Source organism: Ixodes scapularis, unplaced genomic scaffold (genome assembly GCF_016920785.2).
Source record: "Ixodes scapularis isolate PalLabHiFi unplaced genomic scaffold, ASM1692078v2 PGA_scaffold9__187_contigs__length_104089568, whole genome shotgun sequence".
Classification (NCBI taxonomy): Eukaryota; Metazoa; Arthropoda; class Arachnida; order Ixodida; family Ixodidae; genus Ixodes; species Ixodes scapularis.
The window spans coordinates 87,591,329-87,611,667 of NW_024609884.1; the positions used below are offsets into that span (position 1 = coordinate 87,591,329).

The 20,339-nt window shown below is 45.0% G+C and overlaps 1 protein-coding gene across 1 annotated transcript; it reads right to left on the reverse strand.

Moving 5' to 3' along the window:
• Positions 1–6,770: 6,770 nt before the first annotated feature.
• On the reverse strand, positions 6,771–20,286 carry LOC8054076 (V-type proton ATPase subunit e 1). The gene is made up of 4 exons (XM_040219927.2): positions 19,995–20,286; positions 19,890–19,937; positions 19,725–19,826; positions 6,771–6,909 (listed from the first exon to the last, which is right to left on the reverse strand). The coding sequence occupies exons 1-3, from the start codon at positions 20,090–20,092 to the stop codon at positions 19,733–19,735; spliced, it is 240 nt and encodes a 79-aa protein (XP_040075861.1). The 5' UTR covers positions 20,093–20,286; the 3' UTR covers positions 6,771–6,909; positions 19,725–19,732.
• Positions 20,287–20,339: the final 53 nt, after the last annotated feature.

Sequence of the window (20,339 nt, forward strand, 5' to 3'; positions counted from 1 at the left end):
AATGGCAGCTTCTCGGTGGTGTTTCCCGCTGATCGCTTGCAACGATTTTGTCAGAAAAAGTGCAAGGACACCTAAGCTCTTCTTACGAGCTGTGAATGCGAAAGCATGAAGGTCGTTCTTCTGCTCCCTTAGTTCGTTTGCGGCATAGTGGCGTGGATGGCCATGTTTCGCTACTGCGGAGGTTGCGGCCAACGGCTGAACGCGTGCGGTCTCGTGAAGTGGCCACGCCGCACTGAGCTCAGCCATGCAGCCTCTCCAGAGTTTGCCCGAGCGGGCTGTTGCCCAGTCCCGCACCGCTGCACTTCTTACCGGCGGCCGGGCCGCTGCATGCGCTGTGCCACCATGGAGAGGGCTTCTCTGGCGGCATCCCTTGGAACTACGCTGCACAAGAGCCAATGGGAGCCTCGTTCCTTGATGACACACGCCAGCCAACGGGAGCCTATCCATCAGACCGCAGCTTCATTTCACTCCATGGGGACAGGAGAGTTCAGGTGCCGTTCGGCGCGGCTTTAAAGCTGATGACGTCTGTTCGCTCCGTGGGACAGTTAATGCTTTCACATTAGAAATCAAACTTTCGGACTTTAAGCTGTCCGAAACATCGGTCATGAATATGCACTATTTCTATCGGGGTAGGTCACTGTCTTTCCTATAGATCCGAAATATTGAACAAATCCGAATTATCGGCGCGATATGTACACCACCGTACAGACGCCAAGTTGTGCTGCACACAGATGTGAAATTTATTTATTTGCTTCAGTGTTATTGCGCTTTCTTCATGCCACTCTCGCTTGTTGTCAACACTGCACTGCTGACGCCACTGCTGCAAATATGCTATTGACTTTGCACCGTCACCTGCAAATATATGCGTGGCTCACTTTTTATTACGCCAAACAGTTTTCCAACGAACTGGTAACCGCCAAATTACATTTTTTGTTCCGGTTCAGGTTCAATATCACATGTTCGATTTTGGTTCCGGTTTTGTTCTGGTTCGGTCAAAAGTAACGGTTTTGCTCAGATTTTCGGTTCAACACCCTGTAAAAAACCTTTGTGTGACTTCATTATATCAAGGTATAACTAAATGAAAAAAAAAAGCAATACTGGTCGTTGATACTTGCAGTATTGTCTTGGGGTAAACATGATGTGGTATGTCACTTTCCATGTGTGTCACATGCTTGGATGATGCCGACATACTTTGTTTGCCGTTTGAAAAATCTGCAGGAGACTTGTGGGAGCTTGAAGCTGATGCAATTTCTTAAATCCTCGTACTGCGCAAGAAGTGGAGCACCAACATTCCTTCACATGGTCCTTTCACAACAATTGCAGCTAATCTACATTTCTATTCCAAATGCTTCGTTTTGCTCGTAGCAGCCGTTGAATAGTGAAGTCGCCGACGATATGAGAACAGCAGGATGTCTTTTTCGAAAGCGCAAGCACCGAGCAAGCGCTCATTGCCTTTTGTAGTGCTTTGGCTTGCAAGATGTTGAAGCGTTGTGGAAGGTACGAAGCTTGCGCCGGAGACAGGACAACTGGAACCCCTCTCTACCGTTCTCATCCTGTCCGACCATAGTTGCCAACACTTCAGTGGCGCATGATGCATCGCCTCAGTCATGTGCCCATCTACGTACATACAAGCTGAAAATAAATTGCCAGGCTCCAAATAGCTTTTTGAACGCCACCTGAATTATCTTAAAATTGTGGATCCAGGCTGGGACACCAAAAAACCGATTGAAAATGTGTTTATTTATACGTGGCTGAGATGACCGTCACTCTCGCCCAAAAGCATCAGTACGAAAGTGGTAGAGGAGAAAGGGTGTGGTATTCTCAAACGAATTGGCCCAGGTTGGCTCGGTGGATATATGGGACCGAGGCTTGGTAAGCCGTGGTCCGGCGCCATGCTGGGCCGGATAGGTGTGTGTGTTCCTGGTTGGAAATGACAGTGCTGCGGGTTCAGAATCTGGGCCAGGGTGGTGGAGCGGCAAGATGCTGTCGCCAGACATTCCAAGACTGTGACTTTCATGGTGCTTGCAGCGACAGCAAAAGCCGGGGCTAGGAGAGGTGGGCGAGAGTGCGAGGATGCCCCAGTGGGCCAACACAGATAGCGTGATGCCCGTGCCCCCTTACGATGGATTGCAGCAAACACTATGAGTCATGGGAGTCAATCTAATGCAGTGCGAGTGTTGCACGACATTTGGCAGAGGCGCAGCTATGTGCAGGTTGTGTAGTCATGTGAAACGTTCACGGCGCTCGATTGGCTGCAATGGCTCGTAGCATCCGCCACGGTCCGTCTAAGAAGCTCATCTTTTTTTTTTCACCATTAATACTTAAAAAAACAAAAAGCAAACATGAAAAGAAATCGAAGGCTGTCTGTGTGTGTTAGTTTTTTCTGCAGTGGCAAAAGCTGGGAGCCGCCATTGGAGAAACCAAGTGACGAGGATCGAGACACTGGGGCGCCTGTCGCTATGATGCTAATCGCCTGGAGCTCGAAACACTGCCCAAGGAAAATATTTTTTTGTTTAGTTTTGTTTTTCAATTGTGGCATGGTGATCATTCTATTTTCTTTTTTGTTTGCATTCTCTTTCCACTGTCCTTTGCCGTTTTCTCGTCTTCAACTCTGTCATTTGAGGCAGGTAGTTTGCGAGCAGAGCGTGTGCTAGTAGGAGGGGTCGGTGGCCGAGTGTGCTATACTCGAGGACAACTTTTTCTGGCATTTCCAAAGAAGTGAAGACCATGCGAGCACAGCTGTGATCGGCACTCAATGTGCACAAGTGCACGGGTACCCATAGCTTTGGCTTCATTGCCCAAAAAAGTTGTCCCCAAGTATAATGTACTGCAGCTCAAAGCATGTGTAGCAAAAGCTTGCACTACAGAACCCACCCAAGCAGCACAGAGTTGGCCAGTCATCGGCCAATGGCTGGCAATGGTCCTTGGCCAAGTGGGCAGAGACTGGCCGGTAACTGGCCTTTATATGGCCATTGGCTAATGGCCACTGGCCATCAGCCATTGGCCAAGCATTGGCCAATGAATGGCCACTCTCTGGCCACTGGCGAAAAGACCATCGCCAGACATTGGCCATTGCTTGGCCAAAATCCGTCCTACTTGGGCAGTGATCCTGGCTTCAATCCCCACCCCTGCAAATTTCAATATGGATGAGCATCGTACTGGTATGTGATCATGTAACGCCGGAGGCATCCATTTTATAGAAGCTTATTTTAGAGACCCATTTATAGAATCCCATTGTAGAGAAACCCAGTTTAGAGAAAATGGCAATGAGCCTCCTTTTAGTGAACTCTGCCGCTGTGAAGTGGCGTGTACGAGTGGACCAGGTGGGTTAACATTTGTGTAACGAGCCGCCGCAGACTTTAGCCGGCAAAGTTCCTTAACTGGAGGGGGGAGGGGGAAAGGGGGGGGGGGGTTGCGGGTGCGAGGTTGGGGGGTTAAGACACGCCCCAGTGATACATGCACAAGTAGGGGAGTCTATTTCTTAAATGGTGTCCCTTTTTCAATAAACGGCCAGTTTCGATAAACGGACAGTTTTGCCATTCTCTAAAATGTGTGTCGATGAAATGGCATTCAATCTACCGTGATGGACCCATCTATCACTACTGCGTGAGGCATGTTAAAGACTCCAGGCTAGCGATTGTAATGCAATGGCTGAATATCTCATCTAAAGTGGGTAACAATGTTGCCATATTCTGGCAGACTCCCGCCGTATTAACTACTCATTGCGGTGTTGTGGGTGCTGGCCGGTTTATTTGGCATGCAAGTACAGTACCTTGGTACTGTTTTCGAGCGGAGGCATGCGGTTTAGAGAAGCTTGTTTTAGCGAACGCCGTTTTACCGACCCCGGTTTATCAAATGCCTTATAGAGAATCCAGTTTAGAGAAAATGGCAATGAGCCTCCTTTTAGCGAATTCGGCCACCACAAAGCGGCGTGTACGGGTAAATCAGGCGAGTTCACATTTTTGTAATGAGCCGCCACAAAGCGGCGGGAGCGCAGCGGGGGGCATGGATTAACACACGCACCAGTGATACACGCGAAAAGTAGGAAAGCCTTTTTTTAAAAAGCGTCCCCTTTGCGATAAACGGCATTTCTCTAAACTGAGGCACTGCTTTCTCTAAACCGTGCTTCGATGAAACGTGCCCATTCTCTAAAACGTGCTTCGATGAAATGACATTCAATCAACTGTAGTAAACCCGTTTTCGAGCACTTGTATGACCACGTAATTTACATACAATGGTGTTAACGATAAAAAGTAAAGATCAAACAACGAAATTAAGCATATCTATAGACCGACACGCTGTTTACAAACAAGCCTGCGTTTGCCCACACAAGGTGTGGGCACTGCGCGTGCGCAGAAACCAAATTCGCGCGAAGTGAAGCGTCTGCGCATGCGCAGTGCCGTTGACAGCGCCACCGCAGCTGTGCGACGTCAGGGCCGCGTGTTGGTCTATTAGTTTTGCTCTCCTTTCTGTGGCACGGGTTTTGTTGACTACTTTTTTATGGCATTTTTAATGCAGATGACGCCGAGTCGAATCCACTTTTTTTTTTTTTTAACCAGTGGCAGCTGTGATCTTTCCTTTTTTTTTTAGCAGAGAAAATGCACGGGCGGCCGCAGTCTAAGGTAGGGCTACGAACCAGTTTGATCCGCTTCATGCTTGTTGAAACCGGTAACCAAACATATTCCAATCCAGAGCTGAACCAGAACAAATGCAAAACAACTGAACCAAACCAAAATAAAAACCAGTTCGACTCCCTGGTTTTTTATGGGAATCTAGGTTATTAGTTTATAAGAGTGCCATGGTCTTTATCTTCCATGTTCCAAAAACCTTGCCTTACAGTGTCTCCTAAATGAGCCCAATCTTCGTAACAAAAACATGTATATCATCCAGGGAGCCTGCAAGGAAGGATGCTCCTCTTCTCAATGGTAGTGTTCAGAAAAATTTAAAGCAGAAATTTAACGTAGAAGTTTGGGCTAGTTAGTATTTCCATGATTAAAAATTAAAACAGTGCAAGGACACGGACAAGAAGGTAGACGAACAAGGTGCTGACTTACAACTAAAGTTTATTCATGCTAACATCAAGTATAAATACTGCAACGTTTGTTTGTTATAACGTTACAGTATTTACACTTGATGTTAGCACGAATAAACTTTAGTTGCAAGTCAGTGCCTTGTTCGTCTACCTTCTTGTTCGTGTCCTTGTGCTGTTTTAATTTTTAATCAGAAATCTAAATTTCTTTTACAGCAGATGCAAAAGGTGAGGAATAAACTAAAAACAGGATAGCATTGCAGCACTACCACGAGACAGCAGAAAACTGCACTAACCCGTGTTCTAACAAAGCAATGCAATGTCTTACCGTAAAATATGGAAGAGCCCACTATTAACATTTAAGGACTTTTTTTACTGGTTTTTAATTTGCACCGAACCCGAGCGCACTGAACGTAGTAACATAATGAAACTTTTCCTTTCTCGAAATTCGCTTTATTTTAAAATTTAGATGCAAATTAAAATTACAAAAACAAGCAAAAAATAACCTCCTTCATGACGTCCTTGGTCGCTTGAGTGGCCGTGAACTAGAGGAGGGGTAGTGAGCTCGGCGAGCGCTCACGGCTGCCGCACTCCGTGTCAACGGCTCGAGAGGGCGCCACTAAAGCATATTCTGGATAGGCTGTAAGGGTATGAAACGGGCAGCCAGGGTGGCTCGCATTGCATTTGCTGCGCGATGAAACACTAATTTGGCATGACACTTCATTGGCCACAAACGACAGCAAACACGGGGTAAAGATCAGTTCAGAACGGGAGCCACTTCGCGCTGCCATACCGCAAGCCAAAGCTGCTTGCCGAAGGCCTTTGGAACGCTCGTAACCGGTCAGATCCTCCAGGCCATTTGACCGCATAGCTGCCGCATACATCCGGGACTTTTCTTCACTCGCCGCTCGCTGGTGCCCGATACCACTACACCTTTCTAGTATGCGCCGCCTTTTCCACCTCTTGGTGGCGGGTATGCCGACGGATCATTTCTTGTTTCCGTACTTTCTAAACTGCATTTGTTTCTTTTCTGATCTTAAAATAGTGAACAAAAACTACTTTTATAAATAATAGAAACGGTTCACACCACTTGTATTTTCTATTTCGACTAAAAAATAAGCTTTTAGTGGCTCTGACCAGTAGTAAGCCCAGGAGCAAGGACGTCGCATTTCGCGTGCTTTCGGCACCGCGGGTCGCCCCCATAGGTGAAGGAGGTTTCCGCGTCGTCCGGTTAAAATATGACGCACTGATATTTAGTTACTCTCTCCGTGTCCGCTGGCTTGCCCGAACCTCAAGAGGCATGGAAACCGCAAAAAAGGTAAACGCTTAAATATGATCGCAGGGCCCCTTTCAGTGCTTGATTTGGCCGGACAAGCAGCTAAGTTTAGATTAACCCAGTTTTCAGTGAAACTGTGGTAGGCACTCCCCTGGTATTTTACGGTGAGTGCTTGTGCAGTGTATCTTTTTTCCTAGGCTCTCTTAAGTTCAAAACATGCTTTAGAAATATTTTGGGTCATTTCTTTTTCCAACCTAATTCAACTTGTTTTCATTTGCTCGGATTTCTTCTTCAACCTCTCTTTTTCTGTTCTTTGGGCACACAAACGGATTTTGCCTCTTGGACGATCACTTTGCTGCATAGGCTTTTCAACACCTATAATCAACATCTAGGCCAGGAAACTAATATTTTTTTCTCAACAAAGCACCTTGGGGAAAACTTTTTCCTGCATAGAGAGGGTGCAGATTGGAAAAATGCAAAACACTGCTTTTATTTGCAGATACTTCAGTTTCAGTTTAAAATGCATACATTCTTGGTTATTAATGTGTTGAATCCATGACTTGTACTGGAAGGCACTTGGTTACTTGGTAAAGATGTGAACTATCTGAAAAGAAAAAAAAAAGCCATTGTGTATGTTATGAGTTGCATAAAATCTGAAATTATTTCCCCTGCTTGTGGGTCCCTTGATAAAAAAAAACCGTGCGTCACTTATTTTTTAAATGTGTAAAATATTGCTTTAGCTACAATCTGTGCAGTACCAAATAATTAGGGACAGCACAAAGGACCACAAACTAATTGCGAGGTCTTTGCTTGCAACAAAGGAAGGCCCCTGTGGCTGCAAATATATATTTTTTATATATATTTATCAATACTGTTGGCTTTTTCTTGAAAGTCATTACAGGAGAGGGTGATATATAGTTACACAATTGCACCAAGCTTGCTACAAACGAAATAACTTGGAAAACTTAGAATAACTTAGATTTACAATTTATACTTCCATTTCGGTGTACAATACTTGCTGCAATAGGGTGAATTCAGGTAAGATCGAACAGAGTGCAGCTGGTTGATAGTTTCAAATTGCTTCAGAATTTTATGTCATTTTTCAGTCCCTGGAATAAACAAAATCATAAATATTTTCACCCACCAAAAAAAAATTCTCGGACACAAAAAATTGTTGTTTACGAACAGGTGAAAAGTCGCATTTATGTGCGCAGCCAGAGTGGTCGCCTTTGGCGATAAATAGCGGAGCTGTACTTTCTGAGCGAGTTTTATCATTTTTGGACGCAGTCTGGATGCTTCATAATAAAAAAAAATAAAATTGTTATTTTTTTTTTTTTTTTTATGATAAAACAATTTTGGCTAGTTGATAAGTTTTCCCCCTTCGAAAAAGGGGCTCAGTAGAGGAGCTTGCATCTATTACACCAGTGGTTCTCAAATGGGGTCCGCGATCCCCTGTCTCATGAGTCAAGCCCGGCAATATAAGTTGTCTTTTTTCACATTGAGAAGAAACGTTTCAATTTTTGAGCAAGTTCTCTCATGAGTATGTCATTGAGGTAAGTCTACTTCGCACTAGAAAATAGCTATATTCATTTATAAAATCATTATCATGATTAATGTATACCCTTCTACTCCCCTCGCCCCAAACGGGGTCCTCCATTATCTCCGCCTATCTACAAGGGGTCCGCGAAACATCAATGGTTGAGAACCACTGTATTAGACCATCAATATGTTGCAACATTTTTTAATGGATATTACACTCAAATAAAATATAATGATGAAACAATTTTCAAAAAATCAAGAATTTTTTTTTTTAATTGTTATCAGGAGCTTTTTTTTTGTTTCATGCTTTTCTTGTGTTTGCGCGTCCAGTGACGTGATTGGTCCGAATCATTTCGGAGCAGCTCTTGGAGCAGCAAAAATAACTTTTGTAGCATCATTCTTATGCATACTAATGCAGACATTATGTTAAGATTAATGTGTCGGCGTGTCCCACTTAAATGCAATGTCTACATTGCCTTCTCACTGACGTGCGACCCTTAGTTTGCATCAATTGCACAGCAGGAGGGAGTCCCTCAAACACAAAACTAGCGTTTAGTTGCGTGGAGAAGCACCAGAAAGGCTGAGTGATGAAGGACAGTACGAACTGCTGTGAATGGTTATTCTAAGTACTGAATGCCTGTGAAATAATAAATAATATAGAGCCCATAAATTAATGTTTCCTTCAAGTTCTAAAGGTTGTAATAAAACAGCAATTCTTAATTCAGATATAAAAGCACTTGTCATTGGATTATGAACGTCAATTACCTTTTATGTGTAGAACTTTATAACAAAAACGGCATGCAAACATTCTTCCCGAGCTTCCATCCACTGCTCCTGCCAACTTGGTTCTAATTTACTCAGATCTATATAAAAGTCGCAGCTAAACAGATGAGTTTGCATAAATAAATAAACATACGAAGGAGCGCATATAAATTTCCTTGCAATACCAAAGTGTCCTTGCTAAATCTCGATTTGGAAAAAGGTACTGCCAGGATATCGTAGTCTATCAGGATATCGTAGTCTATCAGATACGTATAAAACCCAAGTTTATTCAGGAATTGTGACGCATCTCGCTCTGGATATCGTAGTCTATCAGGATATCGTAGTCTATCACATACATATACAACCCAAGTTTATTCAGGAATTGTGACGCGTCTCGCTCTGGAGGAGAGCTTTCCCCGTAGCACGGGGGTGCGCTGTGGCGAAGCAAGACAAGCAAAATCACGATGCTTACTTTGCGGTTTTCGCTTCTCTGCAGTACACCAGTGCGCGAGGAAAAACGCACTCAACGAGACTAATCCTCCAGCAAAACTGAAGACGAACATGAGAATTATTGTGAAACTTCCGGGTACTGTCAGCCTTTCACACGAAATGCGATCGAATAGTATGTTATCCGAGACAGTAGTCAAAAATTCTGAGAACTCTCATAAGCATATCGTAACGGTCCGGCCGGGCAGCGAGGCCCGAGCTTTTATATTTTCAGTATTAAAGTGAAATTAAGTTTTGGCACAACGTTGGTGGAAATTCCTCACATTTTGGTAAAATGTAGCAGGATGTAGCAAAGTAAGCACATTGGCGCAGTTTGGCTCAAATGGCGCAGCAATCACATCACTGGCATCAATAATTTAAGAACCCTTTCATAATTAAATTTGATTTCTGTGTCAATTTACTTCCACTTATGACTAGAATATTGTATCAAAATATCACATTTATGAATTAATTATTAAGATACAGGTCTGTGAAGTTGGGAGGGGGGGGGGGGACGATCAAGTAGCCGAAACTTATATTTCCTTATAAATTATTTTTATAATATAAACAATAAGAATAACTTCTTCGCATAGCTAAGTACACATAGATTGCATCCAAAAATTATGAAACTCGCTCAGGAAGTATAACTTGTTGTTTATCACCAAATGTGACCACTCCAGCTGCACACGTAAATGCTACATCCAGCTCTACGTCATCTATGATTTTTTTTGCGCCTGATAATTTTTTTTTTGTGGGCGAAACTAATTATGATTTTTTTTATCCTGTGCACTGGGAAAGAACATATAAAATTATTAATCAAATTAAAAAGGTTCATCTTATCTAAAATCGCTCAATAAACCTTTGTCAATTTACCATGATATTGTCCACGTTTAAATCTGCTCACTTACATGGGGCAGTATTACCTCGATTCTGCAGAGGTGGCAGATGAAAAAGCGTTGAAGTTTGGGGAAAAGTCTATAATTGGGATCCTTCATTAAAATCAGCCGTTTTGTAGAACTGTTCCCCAAGATTTTAGAGACTACAAGGTCAGAACAATGCACCAGGTTGTCATTACGTACCGTAACATGTGCAACTAATAAACTTCTTAGTAAGCTATATACAACTATTACGGGTAACTTTATATATTTTCTGGTGTTTACTTGCCTGTCTGACTTGTATGCAATTTCTTTTTTTCTATAACAGCAGCATCACAGCTTAGGAGGTGTGCACACTACACGTCGAGCGGTAGCTGTTCTTATGGCGCCATCTCCAGAGAGGCGCAGAGAGTAGACGACCAGGTTGTCTGCTTTTGACTGCATCATTTGCTCGTTGAGATTATCTGAAGATGGCACCACAAGTACAACCATCTCTAACTTGGTCATCTGTGTCAATGTCTGCCATTGACCCCGACAAGTTTGCTTTATTTTTCTAAGGAAGCTGCACCTTGGAACCTTACAAGGTAAAAAAAAAGCATCACTAAAATATAACTGGGCAGTTTCACTTGAATTCAGGCAGTGGGGTAGTTCCAATTTTTATTTTCCGTAAAATTTTTATATGCGATGGAGCATACCACACACACGACAATGATTTTTGTTTCAACGTTCATTTGTGTTTAGTTTTAAAGATGTAGAATTTCAAAGGAGCGGGAGAGAACAGTAGGTTTTTGATGACTGTTGCCAGTGCCCTTTCTGAATCAAGCTGGAGCCATACATTTCTTTGTGTTGCCTAGAAAAACATTTATTTCTACTACAATAAAATTTTGTAAAAATGCCCAGAATACCTTCACTAACAATTATGCACTAAGCATCCAGATTTTTTTTTTCTTCTAAATTTAGCTTTATGGGTATTGCATCCGTGCTTATTGTAAAATACCGAGCAAGCACCCATTCAAGATTTGAAAATAATAGCAAAAAAATAGGAGATGGGCACATGTGAGGCCATCAATTTGACAATATATGCACAGCGCATATTTTTTCAGATGTTTCAAAGTTTGGGGGTGGGCGGTGGAACGGGCTGCACGATATTCTATGGTAACTAAAAGACAGTGCACGCTCATTCCGTTTAGATGAATAGTGTTGTTTTATTTTATCATTGTATTGTCTTCTGTATGTGCAGGGACATCGGCCTAGTCAAGCTTCCTACGGGAGCTTTTTTAGTCCGGTGTCCTCGGCAAAATTTCTTTCAATGAAGTTCAACTGATACCACTTACAGCATGTGTCATTGCCTTCCAAACGATGCAATGTTTTTTTGTATTTTTATTGTTTGTTTATGGCACAAAATAAATTATGAAATAGGAGACATTTCGAAATTTCGTTCAGCTTGGGCAAGCTTTTCTTAAAAAGGTAGTTTTTTTTTTTTTTTTTTTTCCGCCTGCATTTTTTTATGGCCTTCTGTCTGTTTCAGCTTAAATCCTGACACAGGGGATGCAAAGAGCTAATGGGACCAATCAAGCAGTGAAGGTGGGAGACCCTTCACCGACCTTTCTCAGTCTTCTAGCGACGTCCTGCCATTCTTGAACCCAAAGTGCCACTCAAAACACCTCGCTGCTTTTTTACCGTAAGCCTGCCGCATCACTTCAAAGGTCTTTGTTTCACCGAGTTTGTTGCAGAACTGATGTTTGTTCTCATTCTGGTTTGCAGTCAATGCTGAAATCACCATTGTTCTCACGCGCGTGCTCATAAAAACTTCTGTAGTGCAGCTCTAAATGTTCACAGAATGGCACCCTTTGGCATAACGAGAGATGAAGGTCCCCACCTTTGACAGCTGTGTGCGCATCACCGTGCTGCCTTCTGCCTTTATGCTACAAACTTGGCTCTGGAATTTTTGAATCGCACCTCATGTAGTTTTGGAAAAGTATAGGTAATGCATTGCCACTAGCTTAGGCTTGAGACTTAGTGAAGCTTGGCACCAGATGCCAGTTGCCAAAAACCAGCCTTAGCCAGTTACTGTTTCACAGCACATTTAGAGGCTCGACACTACAAAACTATGATTTTACTACTCAAAATATATGCAGGCTAACAAAGCCAGAAAATAAAATGTAAAGTGACAAAGTAAAAACAAAAATTAAAAATTGCCTTTTTTTCTTAAAGTGGCCTAAAGATTAACAAATTTGGAAACGTCTCCCATTCCATAATTAATTTTGCACAATAAGTAAACAATACAAAAATTAATTGTGCACCGTTTCGAAAAACAAAAATTGGAAGTTCAGGGCATGCTGGTTTTAGAGGAGCATTTTTTTACAAAATTCTGGATTATACTAAAAATAAATGCTCTTTTAAATATTGTTTTACTAGGAAATACACACATTACCCTAGCAAAATATTTAATCTTTGTCGCTAGCAGGTATGGATCGAGCGAGATTCAGAAAGAACTCTGGCGACCACTGTCCAAAACCCTGTCCTTTTCCCGCTACTTTGGAATTTTATATCTTTAAAACTAAACACGTTCCCATTAAAGACCCGCTCACACATTGGCGACTCTTTAGAACCAAGTTCCCTGTAGCCTTGCTTGTGAAGTTAAACATGATGTCACGAACAAGCTGGAGGTGCCGAATATCCCAAGATGCATCACACTCTCCGATAGCTGCTCTTTTTTTGCTGGAATCCGCCGTTTGGAAAGAAAAATGTAGACATTCGTTCAAAAACAAACGTGTGATTGTCATTAGCAGATTTTGTTTATCATGTTATTTCTTATTTATTTCTGAAAGTGACTTATATTTTAATTTTCATTTCCAGTGTCCTCCGACTTCTTACCACTTTAGCAAAGCAAATGCTGGAAAGGAGGCACTTCCTCTCCAGCATTCGCTCTACTACAGTGGAAAGAAGTGGGAGCAGAACTGTATATAGAGAGTTTGGTCAATGGGAGAAGCGGGCAGAGCCAGGACGTGTACCAGACGCGGAAAGAGGGCTTCACATGCTCTCTTGGCCAACTAAAAGCCAAAAATAATTCCCTAGCGGTGGTAGCGAGAAACAGCTTTAACGAATGCGTTTAGTGTTGAATGTAGTAACTCTTCAAGGTTGGAAGTATGGTGCAGGTGATATTTTAATTGTGATCGCAAAGGTTGATAAACCTACACAGTGGGTCAGTAGCATGGGTGTTGCCACCAAGAAAGACGGTGAGCTGCGGATTTGCATCAATCCACAAGCACTCAACCAAGCTCTCAAGAGGGAACGACACATGTTGCCAATCCTGGAGGATGTGTTGACAGAACTGACAGAAGCAAGAGTATTCTTCAAGCTTGACCTGCACAATGGATACTGGCACTGTATGCTCGACCCGGAGTCTAGCCTGCTCACAACCTTTCAAACGCCATTTGGACGACACAAGTGGCTTCACCTGCCCTTTGGTTTAACAGCTAGCAGAGAAACCTTTCAAAAGCGGCTGAAGACTGCATTGGAAGGCCTTAGTCAGTTAGCGGCAAATGGCCCTATAGGTAGCGGCAAATGCCCCTCAAAGGGAATCGGATATCCCTCCGCCACCTCCGCATCCAATAGCGTCCCACCGTTTCCGTGACGTCGCGGCCAACGCGCGAGGAAGGGCTTGCCTTTTTGTAGATATTTGCTTTATCTTTCGACTTTTACTTAGCATTGTGGAAGGCACGAGAGGGAGATTAGAGTTCTCCCCCACCGACGGAAACAAATACGACTTTCGGGGATTAGCTTCCCCCCCCGATGGATACAAAGGCTGCTTTCAGGGGCTCGGTTCCCTCTCTGATAAATACAAAGGTCGCTTTCTTAAAAAGTGGGATCGGAGACAAGTGGGAATCCATTGAAGCGGAACAAGGAGTGTTTCCAGTGAACTCTTCTTTCGACTGCGGAGAGATTTGAAACGGGCGCATCACGCTTGTGGGTGGAGCTTCTCCTACCTTCTTGACTTGTAACCGACTATAGAAGGTGTCACCTGCGTGGCGGATGACATCATATTGTAGGGAAAGGGCCCCAACAAAGCCGCTGTACAGAAGAACCACGGCAAGAACCTTCACAGTCTTATGCAGAGATGTCGTGAACAAGGCATTTGCATTAACAAGTCCAAGCTTGAACTAAATGCTGAAGAGATTACTTTCATGGGTCACAAGCTAACATCACGTGGATTGGAGATTGACCCCGACAAAGTCAAAGCCATTGTCAACATGGATGCACCTTCAGATGTGAGTGGTATCCTGCAGTTTTGAGGAATGGTGAACTATCTGGCAAGGTTTGTGCCAGGTACGTCCGACATCATGGAGCCACTCAGGAGACTGACAGCTAAGCATGCAGAGTGGGCGTGGACTGATGAGCAGGACAGAGCATTCCACAAAGTGAAAACTGCTGTCCTCTCCACCGGTTTTCGACTTCTATGACCCACACAAGGAACTCTCAATACAGTGTGACGCCAGCGAGAAAGGCTTGGGAGCTGTGCCGCTGCAAGAGGGCTGTCCAATCTGCTATGCCAGCCGAGCTCTGACAGCAACTAAGACCAGGTATGCCCAGATAGAGAAAGAGATGTTGGCCATCCACTTTGCTCTAAACAAGTTCCACCAGTATACCTTTGGCAGACATACCACTGTGATCTCCGACCACAAGCCACTGCAGAGCATCACAAAAAAAAGCCCTGGACAAGGTACCCGAGCGGCTACAAAGCATGTTGCTGCAAGTGCAGAGATAAGACTTCACAGTCAAGTACTGCCAAGAAAAAAACTAGCTGTGGCAGATGCGATGTCAAGAGCCTACTTGAAAGACACACAATGTGACTCACCTGCAGAGGAACTCAATGTTGTCTGTCGTCAGCGCATAAAGCCTACAACCCTTGAGACAATCAAGGAACAGTCCCCAAGTGACCAACTGCTGCAAAACCTAACAATTAACCCTGAAAGGATGGTCAAAAGAGAAGTCGAGTCTCCCGGAAAGAACCTCAGCATACTTCAACTTCTGTGAACGAACTTGCAGTTGAGGACGATGTGGTCTATAAGGGACAGACAGCATTCATACCTTCGAGTATGCGTGCTGACATAAAGCAAACCCTCCATGCGTCGCACCTGGAGATAGAAAGCTGCCTTCGAAGGGCAAAGGAGTGCGTCTTCTGGCACGGAATGAACTCTGAAATCAAAGATTTCAACCTGTCCTGTGAGGTGTGCCAGAGGCACAGCCACGCGCAACCGAAGGAACCTTTGACGCCTCACCCGCAGCCAGCGTATCCATGGGAGAGAGTCGGCACCGACATCATGAAATACACGAATCGAAACTTCCTCGTGACAGTCGATTACTTCAGTAACTTCGGGGAGGTGGATGAACTGACTTCAACCACAGCTTCTGCAGTCATCCGGAAACTCAAAGCACACTCTGCCAGGTGTGGCATACCTGCAATGCTCATCAGCGACAACGGTCCTCAGTTCGCCAGTGCTCGATTTGCAGAGTTTGCTACTCAGTGGCAGTTTATACACAATACCTCAGGTCCAGGTCATGCCCAATCTAACAGAATGGTGAATCGGCCTTCAAGACTGCAAAGCCGCTTCTCAAGAAGGCCCTAGAGAGTGGTCACAATCCACAGTTGTCTTTTCTGGATCGCCGCAATACCCCATGCCACAGCAGAAAGGCAAGCCCAGCACAACTAATGATGGGCAGGACTCTGACCACACTACTGTCAACAAATGCACTCTTGAAGCCACGCACTCTAAACCAACGAACAGAGTGGAAGAACAAGACAAGACGGGTGCAAGACTACTACAACAAGACTGCGAGAGAACTCCTAACTCTGAAAAAAGGGGACACCGTCAGAGTTCAACCGTTCACCCCTGGATCACGATGGGAAAAAGGTACAGTCATGGCACCTGTGACATCCAGATCGTACAACATAAAAATCCATGGCAAAACATTAAGAAGGAATGGTGTGTAAAGTGGCAAATGTCGATTAACTTAGACAAGACAGTATGTATGACGATCACTCATAAACGACAGCCATTAGAATATGTGTATATGCTGCACGGAAAAGCATTAAGCCGAGTGTCAGAGTTTAGATACCTTGGTCTTACAGTAGCCTCAAACCTAAGTTGGACACTGCACGTTAGCAATATAATCGGAAAAGCTAATAAAAGATTAGGATACATCGGGGGCTCTTTTAAACTCGCTTCCTCAGAAAGAAAACTCGCAGCATACAAGATGCTAATAAGGCCTTTATTAGAATACGCACGTGAAGTCTGGGGACCCGCATGTTAAATATCTTATATCAAATCTGGAGCAAGTTCAACGGCGTGCATTACGTTTTGTTTTTTCTTGCTATAGACGGCTGGACTCTGTGTCACCTCTTTATAAAAGGGCAAATCTACCCCTCCAAGTGCGGAAGAAGCAGAAGCGGCTTAACCTTTTTTATAACATAATGAATAACTTGGTTCTAGTAAATAAGCAACAGTATATTAATGAGAGCATGTCGCGTATAACCCGCAACAAGCATGCTCGGTATGTGGAAGAGCAGTTTTCCAAGGACTGTTTTAGGTATTCGTTCTTCTTGCAAACAGCGCGAGAATGGAACAAGCTACCGGCACATGTCGTGACCGCTGAAACTCGAGAAGAGTTGAGTTCCCTTATTTCAGAGATTTCTGACAGCAGTACCTAGAGTTGTCATTTCATCGTTGTGTTGAATATGTGTTATTAATCTGTGCATTTTAAGCGCATGTATTTTTTTGTGTTGTGCAAAATCCACTCCTATCTTGGTCCTGTGTAGGACCGATAGTATTTCAAATAAATAAATAAAAATAAAAACGGTACATCTACGACAAGTTCCTGCGCCTGCCCAAACGGCAGCAAGCCCAGTGAGAAACCCAACAACTATGCAAGCGATAACTACTGGCACAGACACTGCTGATACAGCATCAGAGCCAGCACCAGTCACGCTGCATGATTCTGCGAGCAATCAATCACCAAAGACAGTGGACACTTGGAAGGACAGCTCACAAGAACCATTGGTAGAGTGCACACTCTGACCTGTTGGGAAGAAGCTGTTACCGCGACACCTCAGTAACTTTGTAGTGTCATAGTTGGGACTGTCTTCTTTCCCTCAAAGAAAAGAGGATGTTACAATATGTTATGGTTTCGTTTTGTCTTTGGTTTCAGAGTGCTATTATCAGCTTTATCGGACAATAAAACATGGCAGTCAGTGCACATGCTGCTTCGTTGGTCTCCTATAAAAAGACACACAAAACACAATAATCTGTTGGAAACAAAGCCAGAGTTCCCAAAACCAGTCGTGCACGGCTATAGATCCGCTCGCACACTTGCGGCTTAGAACCGACTGCCTTAAAACCTCTTGAAATCTCAAACGACGAGAGAACACACTGGCACGCTAGCGCCATCTACGTAATAGGGATTGTGTGGATATTTATACAGCGTGTAGTTGGTGAGCCATTTCAAAGTTGCGACGAGCCACTCGTCGCACCTTTGAAATGGTTGACCAAATACACGGCGCCATCTATGTGGTGACCCTGGAACCGCATTTTACTAGATCGAAGGCTTGGTGCTCTTGGCGAGGTCAAATGTACTATCGCAGACAATACGAGTTGAAACAGCGCAATGGCCGGCGCACGGTAGTACCTGCGCCGCCTTGCTTTGCACACACGGCACACCCTGAAGCCGAGATAAATTATCACTTGCGCTCTTCCAACCGTCTGCTAGTGAGACGGCGGGTGCGACAGCGGGCGTGTGTGGTAGGGTAGGGGGGAATAAGATTACACTTGTCGTCCCTCACGTAGAATCATGTAGAAAACGCTGACTGGTGAAGAAGATATGTTGAAGTATCTTAAATTGCAGATGCGATTATTGTTTTTTAAAGTTGCATCAAAAGATTTTTTTTTTATTAAGTGCATGAACAAAGTAGAACATCGTAAAATTTAGGCCAAAATCTGTATACCGGATGTAGTCCGGCTCCAAGGTTTTTTTTTTGTTTCATTGATCACAGCTGTTTAAAAAAAAAACGGTAATCATACTGCAAAGGTTTTGTGACCTTGATTGGTATGAAAAGGTTTAAAAATAATATTTATTACTGGGCCCACATGTTTGTTTCAAACAAAACAAGTTGCTGACAAGACACCAGTCATTTATTTACAAATTCCTTGTCTTAATAAAGTGGGATAACAGTCATATTTGCCAGGAGAAGAAGCTTAAACTTCATCGAAAGAATATTCGCAGAGGAAAATGTCAAACACAACAGATTAATAGTCGGCGTGGAAGTTCAACGGCATGATACAAGAAGATTGGGATCAAGGATGCAGCACACAAAAGTATGCGCTGGTTAGCGTCAGTGTGTCGCAACCGTAGCAGCAAGTTTTGTTCCAATCGGCAGAAGTCCGGTTCAGGGGGTCCTGAGGGGCAGTAAAACTTACAAAAGTATATAATACCGCGTCACTCTCCCCTGACCCGCGACCACGGCTCTCATCCTGTCTGGTAAGGAACCATAGAGCGCGGCCACGAAGTCTGGTTCGGCCCAAAGCCTCTCCCATTCACCTCTCATTGCTTCCCACAATTCATCAGCAGTGGCGCTGTGGAGGGGACGCCGTGACATGGCAACCTTGATTTGCCTCCAAACGTTTTCGATGATATTTCGATCGGCTCGTCTTGGGGCCAAGGCAGCTTCGTCAAACAGCGTCTTGGGGCCAAGGCAGCGTCAAACAACACATTTTCCACTTCGGCGCTTTCTTGAAATGCACTGAAATGCATGTAAGCTGAAAACGTGAACATTGGGCTGCACGGCATACGCATCGTGATGGTGGTTCCGTCGGCCAATATTTTCGCTAGCAGACGGCCGGAAGAGCGCAACGGTGCAGTGAGCGCAAGTGAGAATTTATCTCTGCCTCAGGGTGCGCCGTGTTTGCGGAGCGATGCAACAGGCGCCGCAGGTAGTACCGTGCACAGGCCAGAGCGCTGTTTCAGCTCATATTGTCCGCAACAGTACAGTCCGCAGATAGGAAACGTATGCATGCGCTTCCTCTCGTGTTCGCAGACATGCCCGTTTTTTTCGCTCGCTTCCGTCGCCTCCCTCTGACGCGCACCCGTGATACACGGATACACGCGTGACGAAACGTCCCTACAGCGCGCAATTTGCGTAACGCGTGTCGATGAAACGTTCGTGTCGACGAAACGCGTGTCCATGAAAAGTTGTCCACGAAACGTTAATTCCACGAAAGGAGTTTCGACGAAACGATAGGGACCCGTGAATGGGCCTCGCGATCTATACATTTTGCTTTCACTAGCTGCAGCTCACTGCTGTGGCCCATCACTCCGCAGTCAATGAGCGTACGGCTGGAAATAATAACTTGATAAGCCAGGCGATTCCGGAGCTATCGCTGACCGCAACAGCCAAGATTATCTACGGGAGCTCCCTTTGGGTGGCGGCTTTGGGTGGCCTTAATGGCGCAACAAGTCACGAGACCGCGTGCAAGTTCTGACTTCCTGTGGCAACCAAACTACGGACGCCCGTGCGCTCGCGCAACTAGAGCGCGCTGATCAAAGCTGTGCACGCGCTCTCTTCTGAAATGCCACAAAGCTATAAGAGCGCGCGCGGGCAGAGAGCTCCCGAGCTGGGGCAGGCGCCCCCCGTGTGCGCTTCTGTTTCTTTGAGCACAGAGCGAGTGCCGTACTCCCTCCCGTACCGCCCGTGCGTACTCACCTGGCGGTTTACTTCCAGTAAGCTTCGATGGCCACCACTGTGTGATTGTTCAGGCTGGGCCCCACCAACGGGTACATCTGAGACATGTAGGTGCACAGCCAGCTGCAAAGGTGGACCACCGATTGCGTGCCTGTCTGCGCCATGGGGACTACGGCGGCTACTCACAACATGTAGCAGGAGATCGACGTGATGACCAGCATGGCCTGGATGATCCTGCAAGCGGAAGGGCGTCACGGAACGCCGGCGGCATTCGGGGCGCCCGCTTCTTACCCGCGCTGCGAGCCTTTCGGAATGAACCAAGGCACGATGGCGCCCACGATGACCCAGAAGACGCTCACGATGGCCACGGGGGCCACATCAGCTGCCATCACTACCTCCTGGCCCTGCACACTGCGAATGACCGAGAGCCAGCTGATGTAAGCTGACGCGACGCCGTCCCCCTTCGTCGGCGGCCAGCCGCCTGTTGCTGCCGGCAGCACAGCACGTGACTGACGCGATGCTGCACCGCTGCACGCCGGCACGCCTCTGTCGCCTCTGTTTCGCAAATTTCCGAACCTTTGGTGACGAATTTTCGGCCTCTTCGGCTGCTTCAGGTTTCGGCCAGGTTCGGCGTTT

Excerpts from the sequence above, each read along its gene's own strand:
- LOC8054076 (XM_040219927.2), bottom strand. The coding sequence starts at position 20,092 with ATGGCAGCTGATGTGGCCCCCGTGGCCATCGTGAGCGTCTTCTGGGTC. Across the intron at positions 19,938-19,994 it reads CCGAAAGGCTCGCAGCGCGG|GATCATCCAGGCCATGCTGG; the intron begins GTAAGAAGCGGG and ends TTCCGCTTGCAG. Across the intron at positions 19,827-19,889 it reads TCGATCTCCTGCTACATGTT|CTGGCTGTGCACCTACATGT; the intron begins GTGAGTAGCCGC and ends CCACCTTTGCAG.